This window comes from Aythya ferina (assembly GCF_964211825.1).
Source record: "Aythya ferina genome assembly, chromosome: 1".
Taxonomy (NCBI): domain Eukaryota; kingdom Metazoa; phylum Chordata; class Aves; order Anseriformes; family Anatidae; genus Aythya; species Aythya ferina.
The window spans coordinates 125887008-125900536 of record NC_140296.1 but is presented as its reverse complement, the minus strand read 5'-3'; the positions used below and the strand labels follow the sequence as shown (position 1 = coordinate 125900536).

At 39.1% G+C, this 13529-nt stretch overlaps 2 protein-coding genes across 8 annotated transcripts in view; one reads left to right on the top strand and one right to left on the bottom strand.

The window, feature by feature from the left end:
- CRACR2A (calcium release activated channel regulator 2A) overlaps nucleotides 1–1185 on the top strand; it is a 70602-nt gene extending 69417 nt beyond the window's left edge. For all 6 annotated transcript variants that reach the window (XM_084502629.1, XM_084502632.1, XM_084502628.1 and 3 more), the window contains one exon: nucleotides 790–1185. In XM_084502629.1, the coding sequence (XP_084358755.1) occupies nucleotides 790–880 (91 nt within the window). In that variant the 3' untranslated portion in view covers nucleotides 881–1185. The remainder of the gene's footprint in view (nucleotides 1–789) is intronic.
- Nucleotides 1186–11557: 10372 nt separating this feature from the next.
- The window catches only part of PRMT8 (protein arginine methyltransferase 8), a 66918-nt gene continuing 64946 nt past the window's right edge, over nucleotides 11558–13529 (bottom strand). For both annotated transcript variants that reach the window (XM_084502747.1, XM_084502748.1), the window contains one exon: nucleotides 11558–13269. In XM_084502747.1, the coding sequence (XP_084358873.1) occupies nucleotides 13186–13269 (84 nt within the window). In that variant the 3' untranslated portion in view covers nucleotides 11558–13185. The remainder of the gene's footprint in view (nucleotides 13270–13529) is intronic.

The following is a 13529-nucleotide window of genomic DNA, read 5'->3' as shown; positions in this document are numbered from 1 at the left end:
TCTTTTACTGTGAGGGTGGTGAGGTACTTGGACAGGTTGCCCAGAGAAGTTGTGTCCCCATCCCTGGAAGTGTTTAAGACCAGGTTAGATGGGGCTTTAAGCAACCTGTTTTAGTGGGAGGTGTCCTTGCCTATGGCAGAAGGGGGTTCAAATTAAATGATCTTTAAGGTGTCTTCCAATGCAAACCATTCTATGATTCTGTGAAAGGTTTGGACAATGTTCTTAGACATATAGTTTAATTTTTAGGTAGTCTTGTGTGGAGGTAGGAGCTGGACTTGATGATCCTTGTGCGTTCCTTTTAACTCAGGATATTCTGTGATTCTGTGATATAAAGGCTGGGGGTAAAAGTACTGTTAAATCTGTCCCTGTTAAACTATTTATACAGGTGAAAACACTATTAACGAAGGGGCATATATTTAACATTGTTGAAGTTAGTGAAATTTTGGCAGAGTCAGGTAATTGATGAACATCTAGATAGCCAGTTGTGTTTTTGTTTTGCTCCAGCCTCAAAAATAACAAATGAAAGTTACTGCTTTGAATCTATCTAACATAGCAAATGCTAACAATCAGCACCAAATTCATTTTTCTAGCTAAATGAAAAAGTAAGTTTTTCATGGACCCACCATAATTATACTTCTTTTTTGTTTGTTTATCAGTTCACAAAAATCTGCCATTCTGTTAAAATTTGGACAATTTTATATATTTTTTGTACTTGGGGGAGATGTTTTTGTTTTGACCTCTTCTGTGTATTATTGAATTTTTCTCAAAAGTACTGTTTCTTTCTCCCAGGATTTTAAAGGAACATGAAGATAAAATGAAAGAGAAAACCATTGAACTTCAACCTGATGTGAATAAAAAGTCTTGCTGTATTAGGCCATAATATGCTGGGGATATGTTTAGACAAAAGGCTCACATTTATAACACACTACATGGAACCATCAGATTTGCCTTATCTTCCAAAAATTTATTCTGCTGTGTTTGGAACGTAGATGTAAGTGATCCCCAAAATCCTTGTATGTTCTTATCTTCACATTTACACTGATTGTCTTTAGTTAGTTGCAACATGTTTGGGGCATAACAGTCTGTTATTCTGTTTTATGCCTAACACCACTGAATCCTGCTTTGTGATCAGGTTTATAGAAGCTGCTGCATTATTAATAATAAAGAACTTTTATAGGAAGAAAACCACTTTGAAAGTGAAGTAGATTTTACTGGTGTGGATGACATCTGAATAGTTCTGTTTGCTTCACTGCAGGATCAGGTTCTTCATATCCTGATTTTGTGCTGACATTTGTCATTTGATTTTTTTTTTTTTTTTTTTTTTTTTGTGGTGGTGGTGCTTTTTTTAAAATCAAAATAGTCAGCTGCTTAGTTGCTTAAAACCAGCACACCAGCAGTTGTGAATTTCAGATGATATTTCAAAACTTAGTGTGAAATATACATGAACAAAGAGCTGAAGAACTTTGAAGATTATCCTAAGTAGCATTAATTTATTCACACTACAAATTGTTTCATATATGTACTTGATGAGAAGCCCTTCCTCCCACCTAGATGTGCTGAATTAGGTATGTCCATACAGGCCACTGAGATACCGTGGAGCCTTGCCTGAGTTATTACCAAATAATCTGTGATGTTTGCAGGGTGAAGGGGTACCATGGAAAGATCTAGCTTAGTTTCCAGAAACAAAAAATCATGGTGATACACTGGCTAATTAGCATTGCACTTGGACCAAAATCCCGGGCTCTTTACCATATTTGCCATGGTTGTATTGCATTGTGTTCCAGAGCTTGATGTGACCCTCTATTGGGCTAATAGTTGCATGGTGTCCTGTAGAAGTCCCAAAGCAATCAGGGGCTAGCTTGAACATTCAAATAAATTCACTGTCATAGGTAAAAACATAGATGTACATAGGAAGCCCATTTCACTGTTATAGATGGTTATAGCACAAAACGTATTATGGTCAATGGAGCAGCTTTTTGTCTCCAAAAGTCTACTACAGAAGGTTTTGTGCCAAATATTCCTGAGGCAGAATTTTTAGAAATGGATCTTTTGAGGAAGATTTTGAAAAACATTATAGCGTTTGAGGAGTACATAACAAAAATCTCACTAATCTCATCTGGTGGGGTTTAACAATGTTAAGAAAAAATCCCTCCTCATCTACCAAAATACATGACTGATTTTTTCTAAAGTATCTGCCATACAGCAGTTTGCTTTTGTTTAACCAGAGCCTGCTAACACTGAAATACATGTACAGTGCTTGAAATCAAACCCATAGGGATTTGTTTTAGAAAACCATGGTCCACCCTGGATCATAAAAAAAAAACGAATGTTATAATTACTTTTGGAACCATTTATAGAATATAAAATGAAAATGAGAAACTTGAGCGTAGGTCACCCAACCAGCACATGATCAGCAGTCATTCTTGCTGGCATTTGACTTCAGTGAATCCAGCTATTGTGATAAGCATTCAAGAACGATTGTTCATGATGGTGAGTTTGTTAGCAAAGCAGAATCCATGGCATAATTTATTTCTTCAAAATATGAAGCAAAGCTATAAATATTTTATGAGAATGTTACAGACATTACATTTTCAATTCATTTTCTAAATGTTTTTAAAAAGTTATTTTTCATTTGAGTAATGAATTTGAAACTAAATGGTAAAATTAAGCAACAGTTCAATAAGTAATAATAAGTAGAATTTTTCAAATAAAAACTTTGTCAGTACATAATTGTGCTCTTTGGATTTCAGTCTGATCAAAGGTATTTATCTAGTGGCAATAATTATACGGTAAAGTTTGGAAGCTTCCACTTATAACAATTCCTATTTCACACCACCACTTAACTGTTCTTTCTCATGAGTTGGGATCCAACTACGACCCCTTTCCCTGTCAAGTAGAATAACCAGGATTTTTCCTCATATTATCAATGTCAGATGTACCAAGTAGTCCTAGATGAGCTTAGTTGTTGCTTTTTCTGAGATGATTCCTGGGAATCTGCTCACCCAAATGAAATACCCCTCCCCTTGCTTTTATTGAGATGCATTCAAACTCTCAAAGAACAAAAAGAGCATTTGTTTCTGAATAGGAACAGGTTTTCTGTTGGCTTCCCAAGACCGATTACTGATGTCTGTTACTTATTGTGAAGGGATGTGTCACTTTATCAAGTGTTACACTTTATTCATCATGGGAATCTAGCCAGACTTGAATTGCTTGTGTCCAGTTTTGGCTGAAAGTGAACTAATGCAACCCCCTAATTTAAACCTCAATAAAAACAACTATTTATCCCAATTTCAATCAGGGAAGAAGCATCATTGATTTAATTATTGGCTTTTCTAATTGACTGCAAATATTCTCTTCTCACACAGCAGGGTGTTTTCTACTCCATCAATGTCAGAATTAGCAATGTTTCTTCCAACCTCTATCGACCTCAGGAAGACAGTTTCAAGGCTTAACACCAGCTTTTATACAATACCACTGTATTTCACATTCAGGTCCTTAATTGTTAATTCCCTGAAGACCATTCTGTTTTTGCAAGACAATGACATATGAGTTGGATCTTCCTCATGTGACTTTTACAGGAGTGCTTTTATTTGGATGTATTTTAGTGTGCACAGAAAGTTTGCAAGCAGGATAATACGGAACTTGAGGGAAGGCAATGGTAAGGAGTGACTGAATCCTGGGACCAAGTGGATATCTTTTTCTTTGTTCACCAGAGGCAAATTTGGTGCAGTCTAATATCCATGAGGTATCTTTCATCCCAGACTAATAAATATGTCTGCAGTTGTTCTTTTTCTCAAGTCCAACAAAACCCAACCTGACTACATATTGCAAAGATACAGATACACAACACTAACATCATCAGCTGCACAGATAACAGAGAACTGTGTCTTCACTGCTCATCACAAGCAGTGAAGCTTATAAGCTACAAAATTAGCAGAAGAGACAGGCAGGGAAGGAAGGGTGGGTGTGTTACCCTCTGTGTTAAGTATTGGATAGGTTGTGAAGAGTTCCTTTTAAAAAACAGCCAAGAGCAGGTTGAGAGCCTGTGGGTAAAAATTAAGAACCAGAACAACAAAGTGTGTTGTGGCTGGAGTCTTCTACAGGCCACCTGACCAAGAGGAGTCTTTTGAAGAGGCCTTGCTCCAACTGCAGGAAAGCATTGCACTCACAGGCTCTCATCCTCCTGGGGGATTTCAACCATCTGGATGTTTACTGGGAAAGCCACGTGGCAGAAAACAAGCAATCCAGGAGATTCCTGGAGTCCAATGAAGACAATTTCCTCATCCAGGTATTAGACAGAACAACCACAAGAGAGGCATTACTTGACCTGGTAATCACCAACACAGCAGAGCTCATTAAAGAAGATTGGAGGAAGCCTAGGTTGCAGTGACCACACCCTGGCTGAGTTTGTGATCTTGAGGGATATGGGCCTAGCAAAGAGCAAAGTCAGGACCCTGAACTTCAGAAGAACCAACTTCCAACTGTTCAAAGAATTAATGAATGAGATCCATCCCATGGGACATGGTCCTTAGGGACGGAGAATCTAATCAGAGCTGGCAAATCTTCAAGGATATTTCCTTGGAGCGCAAGAACTCTCTATTCCCATATGTAATAAATCAAGCAGGGAAGGTAGGAAACTATCGTGGCTGAATAAGGACCTGCTGGTCAAACTTAGGCAAAAGAAGGAAATGCACAGACAGTGAAAACAGAGCCATGAGCACTAGGAAGAGTACAGAAATGCTAGATTTTTATTAATGATCGAACAGTATGGTTACTCTGGAGACTACACAGTGCACATGTAACACAAGCCAGTTAGCTTAATAAGCTGCTAGCAAGTAGAAACAATGATAACTAAAATCTGGCTGCTTCACCTTCAGTGGATCCTTAAATTGTCACTTCTTCTACCAAACGTCTGATTTTAAAGAAATGTGTAGGAATACATTCTAGTACAGAAATGCTGCCTGGATGTGCAGGGATGGAATCAGGAAAGCCAAGGCACTGACAGAACTAAACTTGGTGAGGGATGCAAAGAATAACAAGAATAACAAGTTCTACAGGTACATTGGCCACAAAAGAAAGACTAAAGAGAACATATCACCTCTGCAGATGAAGATGGAGAACTGGTAATGACAGATGTGGAGAAGGCAGAGGCACTTGACAACTTCTTTACCTCGGTCTTAACTAGTGGTCAGGCTTCCCACATCTCTCGAGTCTCTGAACCTTTAGGTGGGGGATGGGGGAGCACAGTCCCTCCCACTGTAAGTGAAGAGCAAAGTTTGGGACCTCCTGATGCAACTTAACAACTGCAAGTCTATGGGCCTTGGAGACGTGCATCCCAGGGTCCTGGAGGAATTGGCTGATGTAGTTGCCAAGCCACTCTCTATCATATTTGAAAACTTGTCTGTCAGGTGAAGTCCCTGGCGACTGGAAAAAGGGAAACTCACTCGCATTTTTAAAAAGGGTAGAAAGGAAGAATCAGGGAACTACAGAGCAGTGATTCCTTCTGAGATCCTTCAGATCCTCCAACTGCAACAAACAGGAGATGGAAAAGTACAGAGATGCATGTTTATCGGCAAATGTTCTGGAACTCTGTGGAGCTGGCTGGAATCCATATTTTTAATAAAAATGATTTACCCAGACCTAATTTATTAGATCTGTTAATTGATGTGAGGTTCACCTCTTGCCCAGATGCTTTCCCTTTCCAGGAGTTATTCTAAAGGTATGTTTTTAACAGGTAGGGTATGTGTGTGCTAGGCTTGTAAATCATATCATGGATGTTTTTTCAGTTCTGGAAGGGATACAGGAAGGTATGAGTGATCATCCACATGCACACAAATGTTGCTCAATAAACACAGATAGCAACATCCTTCTTTTCCTTTCCAGCTGATCAGGTTCATGCAGAAATTAGTTAGAAATAAGATTTAAATAGTCTGCAGATTATGTGCAGGGCTCAGTCAGATGCGCTCTCTGACCAACAGCTTGTTTGCATAAATCTAGCCCTTTTACTACACTTTATTTTTATTTTTACCATGCTTGTTCTTCCCCCATCCACCTTGGCCCTACCCTTTCTCTAGCCTTCATCTCTCAAAAAACAAACAAACAAACAAACAAAAAAAAAACATTTATATTTCTGATACCATTATATGAGCAACTTTGACTTTACATGGTATTGTCGATATAGTTACCTAGATGCTGCTGGCCTTGCAATTTCCAGGCACAAAAAAGATCCCCTCCTATTATCTGTGGATTTAGCCATCATGTAATCATATAACTCCTCCTTAATTACCTGTGAAGTCCAGACATCACTCATTGTGATATCTGTAAATATTAGCTTCTCACTTGCTTATTTGTTATATTCAGACTTTCTCATGTCAAGTCCAATAGCTACTCACAGCCTGTTTGGTTAGCTAAACCTCAGACCAGATCCTAATCATTTCTCTGAACACCTTAAAAAGCAATTATTTGTTGATTAACACTCACAGAGGATAGGTATGACTAACATGCTACAAGGCTTTACTTTTAGAAAGCTTCATCTGGCCAGCTGGTCATCAAACAGATGTGGGAAATGTAAGCATCCAGTATTTCTTAATATTAATTGATCCCCTGTCTTGCTGGATTGCTGTTTTTTGACTCTTCACCAGGGCTTTATACCTCCTGTCAGTATTTTTCTCAAATCCATCAGAAACCTAGTACTGTCTTAACAGCAATGATGCTTTATTTATCCTTTTTTTTTTTTTTCCTTTTCCTTTTGAATTTATGTTGTTCAGAGCACCCCCATAAAAGCTCACTGGTAAAGATAAGCCAAGGTCATAATGCATTTGTTCATCATGAAACTGGACTCTGCTTCATGAAGCCTTCTCTGGTGGGTTACACAGATTTTTGGTAACACAGGTGACGGCTTTGTACTGGAACAGGTAGGAATCAAAAGCCAGTAGGAAGGGGCATACAGAGCACAAGTGTATTACGCATATTCCTACTATGCTGTGAGAGCACAAAAGCAGTTTAGAAGTGACTAAAGTGCTGAGACAGAAAATTTGAATACAAGAATTGGCAAAGCTACAGGACACTTTAGCTGCAGAATATTGTTTTGTCTCATGTCAGAGTCTTTCTAATAGTCTTTGGACAAAATTCATAGCTTGTGTAACTTCAGTGATGGTAGTATCTTCCTTTAGGGATGTAAACTGCTCCTGTAAATTTCTCTTCCTGGAAAATTGCCAACAAGAGTGAATAAGTAATTCTGCTGAAAGATTGCTTCTTCCACTCAGCCAAATTCATCCCTCTTTTAAGTTCACAAATGTAACTCCTTGACTTAGCAATCTTTCTTCTGATGCAACTTTGTGTATGTGTAAGTTCACAAGTAGTGCTCACCCATGTGAACCTTTTGAGAGGATGATCAGCTGGTAGAAGAAAGTGGAAGAAATGATTCTTCTCCATCTTGTCAGGTACCTTGTATTGACTCATCTCTGTGTATCACGCATGATGCAAATACTATCGCAACAGAGCACCAGCACAACATGAGCTGGCAACGTGCACTTGGAGCCCAGAAAGCCTACTGTATCCTGGGCTGCATCAACAAAAGCACGGCCAGCAGGTCAAGGGAGGTGATTCTCCCTCTCTACTCTGCTCTCAGGAAATCCCACCTGGAGTAATGCGTTCAGCTCTGGGGCCCCTGGCACAAGAAGTACGTGGACGTATAAGAACGAGTCCAGAGGAGGGCTGCAAAGATGACCAAAGGGCTGGAACACTTCTCCTCTGAAGAAATGCTGAGAGAGCTGGGGGCTGTTCAGCCTGGAGTAGAAAGACTTTATACTGGCCTTTCAGTATTTAAAGGAGGGAGGGGGGCCTACAGGAAAGCAGGAGAGGGTCTATTTATCAGAGAGTGCAGTGATAGGAGAAGGAGTAATAGCTTTATCCTAAAAGAAGGTAGGTTTAGATTAGATATAAGGAAGAAATTATTTTACTGTGAGGGTGTTGCGGCACTGGAACAGGTTGCCCAGAGAAGCTGTGGATGCCCCATCCCTGGAAGTGTTTAAGGCAAGGTTAGATGGGACTTTGAGCAACCTGATTTAGAGGTAGGAGTCCTTGCCCACAGCCGGGGGGTTGGAACTAGGTGATCTTTAAGATTCCATTCTATGATTCTGTGACCAATAAAATAACAGCTATGTCTCCACCAACTAGCACAAAAGAAATAGAAACGTTCTTATAGTTGTTGTGTTGTTTTGTTTTGTTTTGTTTTGTTTTTGGATGTGTTTAACAAATGGGAGACATTTGAGAATATATATTACAAATTACAGTCTGACTGTAAGCCCTGGATCCCGTGACACAGAAGAACAATTTCAAATTGCTCAGGGCCCTGAGCAATGAGAAGCCTTTGAACAAAGTACAGTAGCCCTTGGGCCAGTCTGGATGGGATAAGGTGAAAAAAAAGTGCTTTATACCACAGCAGGGGAGCAAGGCCCCAACAAGAGCCTGTGGCAGCAAGCACCCCTTTGGAATTTTGCAGTCAGGGATACAGATAATCTGTGGCCTGCTGCACTCCAACTGAAAAAGAGATACTAGCAGCACATGAAGGGGTTTGAACTGCTTCTGAAGTAGTTGGTAGTGATGCACAGCTCCTTTTAGAACCTCGATTAACTGTGCTGAATGTTCAAAGGAAGGATCCCCTCTACACATCATGCAACTGATGCTACATGAAGTAAGTGGGTCACACTGGTAACACAACAGGGTTGGATAGGAAACCCCAACCAGACACAAATGTGGGAGCTGATCATGGACTGGCAGGGATTTCAGAACATCACCAGAGGAGGAGGTGACGTCTGATGAAGAGATCCCACTGTGTAATAGACTACCAGAAAATGAGAAGCAATATCTCCTCTTCACTGATGGGTCCTGTAGTATTGTAGGAAAGCATCAGAGATGGAAAGCTGCTGTATGGAGCCCTAAACAAGAACTCACAGAAACTGCTGAAGGAGAAGGTGAATTAAGCCAGTTTGCAGAAGTGAAGGCCAGCCAGTTGGCTTTAGATACTGCTGAATGGGAAAAGTGGCGAGTGCTTTAACACTATGCTGACTCAGGGATGGTGGCAAGTGCCCTGTGGGGGTGGTTACAACTATGAAAGCAGCGCGGTTGGCAGCACAGAGGCAAACCTATCTGGGCTGCCGTACTGGGGCAAGAGATTGCTGCCTGTGTAGAGAACGTGGCTGTAAAGGTACGTCACATAGATGCTCATTTTGAAGAATATCAAAACAAACAGCAGGTGGATCAGGATGCTAGACTTGAAGTGGCTTACGTGGATCTAGACTAGCAATGTAAGGGTGAATTATTTATATCTTGTTGGGCCCATGGCACCTCAGACCATCAAGGAAGAGAATTAACATATAGATGGGCTCATGACTGAGATATGGACTTGACTGTAGACATCGCTGTATGGGTTATCCATGAGTGCAAAACATGCACCACAATCAAGCAAGCCAAATGGTTAAAGCCTCTCTGGTATGGAGAACATTTAGTGACTTAAATATGAAGAGGCCTGGCAGCTTGACTATATCCCTCTACCACCAACCTGTCAAGGTAAACACTATGTACCAGCAGTTGTGGAAGCAAATACTCGATTGTAGGAAACATATCCTGTGCCCCATGACACCACCGAAAATGCTGTCCTAGGCCTTGAATAGCAAGTCTTATGGAGACATGTCACCCCAGACATAAATAAATCAGACAGTGAGATCCATTTCTGAAACAACTTCATATACACCTGGGCCAAAAAGCATGGTATTGGCCAGGTATATCATATCCCTTATCATGCACCAGCCTCCAGAAATTTGACCAATACAATGGACTGTTAAAGACTACTCTGAGAACAATGGATGCTGGGACATTCAAGCACTGGGATACATATTTAGCAAAGGCCGCTTAGTAAGTTAGCACTAGAGGATCTGCCAGACAATCTGACCCCACTCGATCAAAATTTTTACATACTGTAGAAGGGATTAAAGTACAGGTAGCACACATTAAAAACTGCCTGAGAAACACAGTCTGGGTTACTCTTGCCTTGGAAAAAGTCAAACTAATCTATGGGAAGAGTAAAACTCTGCTGCAGCTAATGTATGTCATGTCAATTCTATTACAGTAGGAGTCATCTGAACTAGTGAAGAATCTTGTAAGGAACCAGGCAAATGCAGTGGTGATAGAACCAGAGCTTGCCTCAGCATGCAAAAATTGAATGCCACACACCATCTCTCTGTCTTGAAGGACCATTATGATAGATGGAGCCAAAAGTCATGGATTAAATGAACTCAACAGGCGTTTTAAAGATATAACCAATAGACTAAGGGAATGAGATCTGTGTGTATATATAAAAGGTTGGGAAAGGTGGTGGTGATTAATGAGGATGCCCTGGAAAGTGTAGGCGTAAGCATGATGTAAATGGTATGGAATAAGGGGTGGAGTTTGTCCTGGTTTTGTTGGGATAGAGTTAATTTTCTTGTTAGTATCTGTTATGGTGCTGTGCTTTGGATTTAGGATGAAAATAATGTTGATAACATACTAATATTTTATTTGTTGCTGATCAGTGCTGTTCAGTGAGAGAGTCAAAGTGTTTTCTGTTTCTAAAGTTGCCTACTAACAAGTAGGCTGGGTGTGCACAAGAATCTGGGAAGGGATACAACCAGGACAGCTGATCCAAACTGACCAAATGGATATTCCATACCATATGGCATCATGCTCAACAATAAAACTAGGGAGAGTTGGCTGGTGGCTGTTGCCATTGCTTGGAGACTGGCTGTGCACTGGTTGGCTGGTAGTAAGCAATTGTGTTTTGTATCACTTGCTTTTGATTTTGGTTTTGTGTTTCTGTTTCTTGCTGAACTGTCTTTATCTCAAACTATGAGTTTTCTGACTTTTGATCTTCTGATTCCCCCATACAGCTGGGTGCTGGGGAGAGTGAGTGAACAGCTGCGTGGTAATTAGCTGCTTCCTGGGGCTAAACCACAACATCCTATCAGCCTATCAACTGATTGCACCTGGCTCTCAAGCTTGTTGCAATTATGTTTCACTGATGTTGAGCTAAGAGACCCTATGTATGCCAAATTCATTGGTGCTTTCAGAATATTAATGGTAGGTAACGTGTAAGGGCCTTGGAAGCCTACATTTTCTTTTTGATCACTGTGATTTGATTAGTTCTTTATGTGATGGGGAAGTATGTGCTACGCTTTTGATGTGAAGAAAAGCGCAAGTCAGTTTCCTAGAGCTGAAAGTAACTGGTCTGGCCATTGTTTTAAAGTCAAGAGTATCTTTATACAAATGGACGCGGCAGAGAAAAAAATCTAGAATTCCTTACCTTGAAGTTCTAGAATCACAGAAGTGTTGACAGAAAGAGATTTCTGGAAGTTTTTCTGTTCTAAGACATTACTCACTGTGTGGATTTCTTGAAAATTACAGCAATATTTGACAGAAATAATGCCAGTAATTTTGTGAGGAAAGTTATTTACCCCACTCCAAGAATATGAAATAAAGTGCTTTAAAAGAACTGTGATGAACTACACTGCAAACAGTAATCTTTACTGCTGAATTACAGTTTAATTTCATTCTACATAGATACCATGTAATACAATCCCTAGACCATAATCTTTAGACTATAAGAAAATGGAAGTAGTATACAGTTTTCATGAAGAGAAAAGCAGTATTTCAGGTTTCTAAAAAGTGAAAAGCTGACAATCCTATGCTGGCAAAACAAGAACCTGCAAACAGCTTACTGATCAGCAGCATTCTTAGCTCACATATTCAAGTAAGCTTTATTTACAGGTGATTAAAAAGACTTTTCAGGCAAAAAAAAAAAAAGGCAATCTCATCCAATAAATGATGGAACGTGATTTTGTGCCTAATGCTATAGTGACTGGAAGATTTATAATTAGGAATAATGATGCAGTTTTTGACAAAGTACTTGTCATTAAATGGTCAATATTCATATATTAAAAATACTCAATGCATACATATGAAAAACTATACGCAGTTAATATATTACCTATAACCATAAGGTATTGTAACAAAAACAAGGAATGTAAGGGGATGGGAAAGATACAGACATCTTAGTAATATCAGAAGCCATAGATACTTTTTTAAAGACATCAACTTGTTCCAGCAAATCACTGCACTCTTGAGACTAGTATTTGCATTTTAAAACTCATCTAAAACATCAACAAAAGGAAACACTAATTTCCTATTTTTGAAAATGGTTTTGTATTAAGAATCTTGCAGAGAACAGAAATGGGCAAAAAAACTAGAAGGCCAAAAAACATGAACTGCCCACCATTTCAGAGACTTTGCATTCAGCACATTTAAATACCAGCTGTCTGATTTCAGAAGGTCTCATGCAAAATCCAGCTATGAAAACTCACCACAGAATATATTCTAGAATAAAACACTAATGTTCTTTAAAGATCTGACAGAGGTCCAGTTGTGGAGGTGAATTTTAAAAATCACGGTCCATATTTTCCAGATGGATATTGTAAGAGATACTTGTTGATCCTTCTATAAAGTCCCAGCTCTTACCTACATTTTGCATGGAATATTTCCCAAAGCTCTAATTTTGGACAGTTAATGACACCTGGAATATAACACTGCCTAGAGTAGTGCTATTATCTTTCCATAACTGCATAATGAAAATTAAGTAATCACAAAACAAATTCCAATTATGAAGCAACATTTTTTTCTCATGTACAATATATATATTATATTATTTTATATTGTATTATATATAATATTTATACTATATTTAATATTAAATTAATATTCAATACTATCATGGTGATGTGTTTTAGTGGTCTTCTATATTGAAGACGCTGCCCTAATCACCTGTAACATGCAAAGCTTGGAAGAACCAGAAATTCACAGTAAGTAGTACAATTTTTATATGCATCCTCTGCCATCCTAAAGTTAACCAGAACACTCAATACTGTTGTTTGTTTTTCCTATATGTTTGACAAAAGCTGTGGTTCTGTACACTGTACATTCACAGAGGGATCCCAGCCCTCTGTACTATCTGCAAGAGGTATCAGGTTACCGCTTTCCATTGGAGTAAACGTTCTAATGTTTAATATAATAATCTTGTGATCAGTTGTTCCTAGCTTGAAGTTCAGCTGTTCAGGACTTGATACAATTCTTTTCATCTCACCAAGAGGTTTCTTGCTAGCGCATTTTGTAGTCATTAGATACTGATGTTTCACATAGCTGTCCTTTGAAATCCAAGTCTACGGTAAAATCCAGGTCACGCTGTAAAAAGATTTAAATGTAACAAGTAAGAAAGACCATTAATTTTTTATGAATTCAGTTATCATCTCTGAGTTTGAAAAGACCTGAAGATTCAGGAGATGCATACTGTGGTTTCAAACTTTTCTTTTTAAATGTTGCTAACACTGAAAAAGCAGGATGTAAGATGTGTAATAGCATTATGTTTAGGGCATATTTGTGTATTCTGCTCAAGGCTGCTTTAGTGTCCTGGTTACAACCTGAAATGCTATGCTATCATAAGT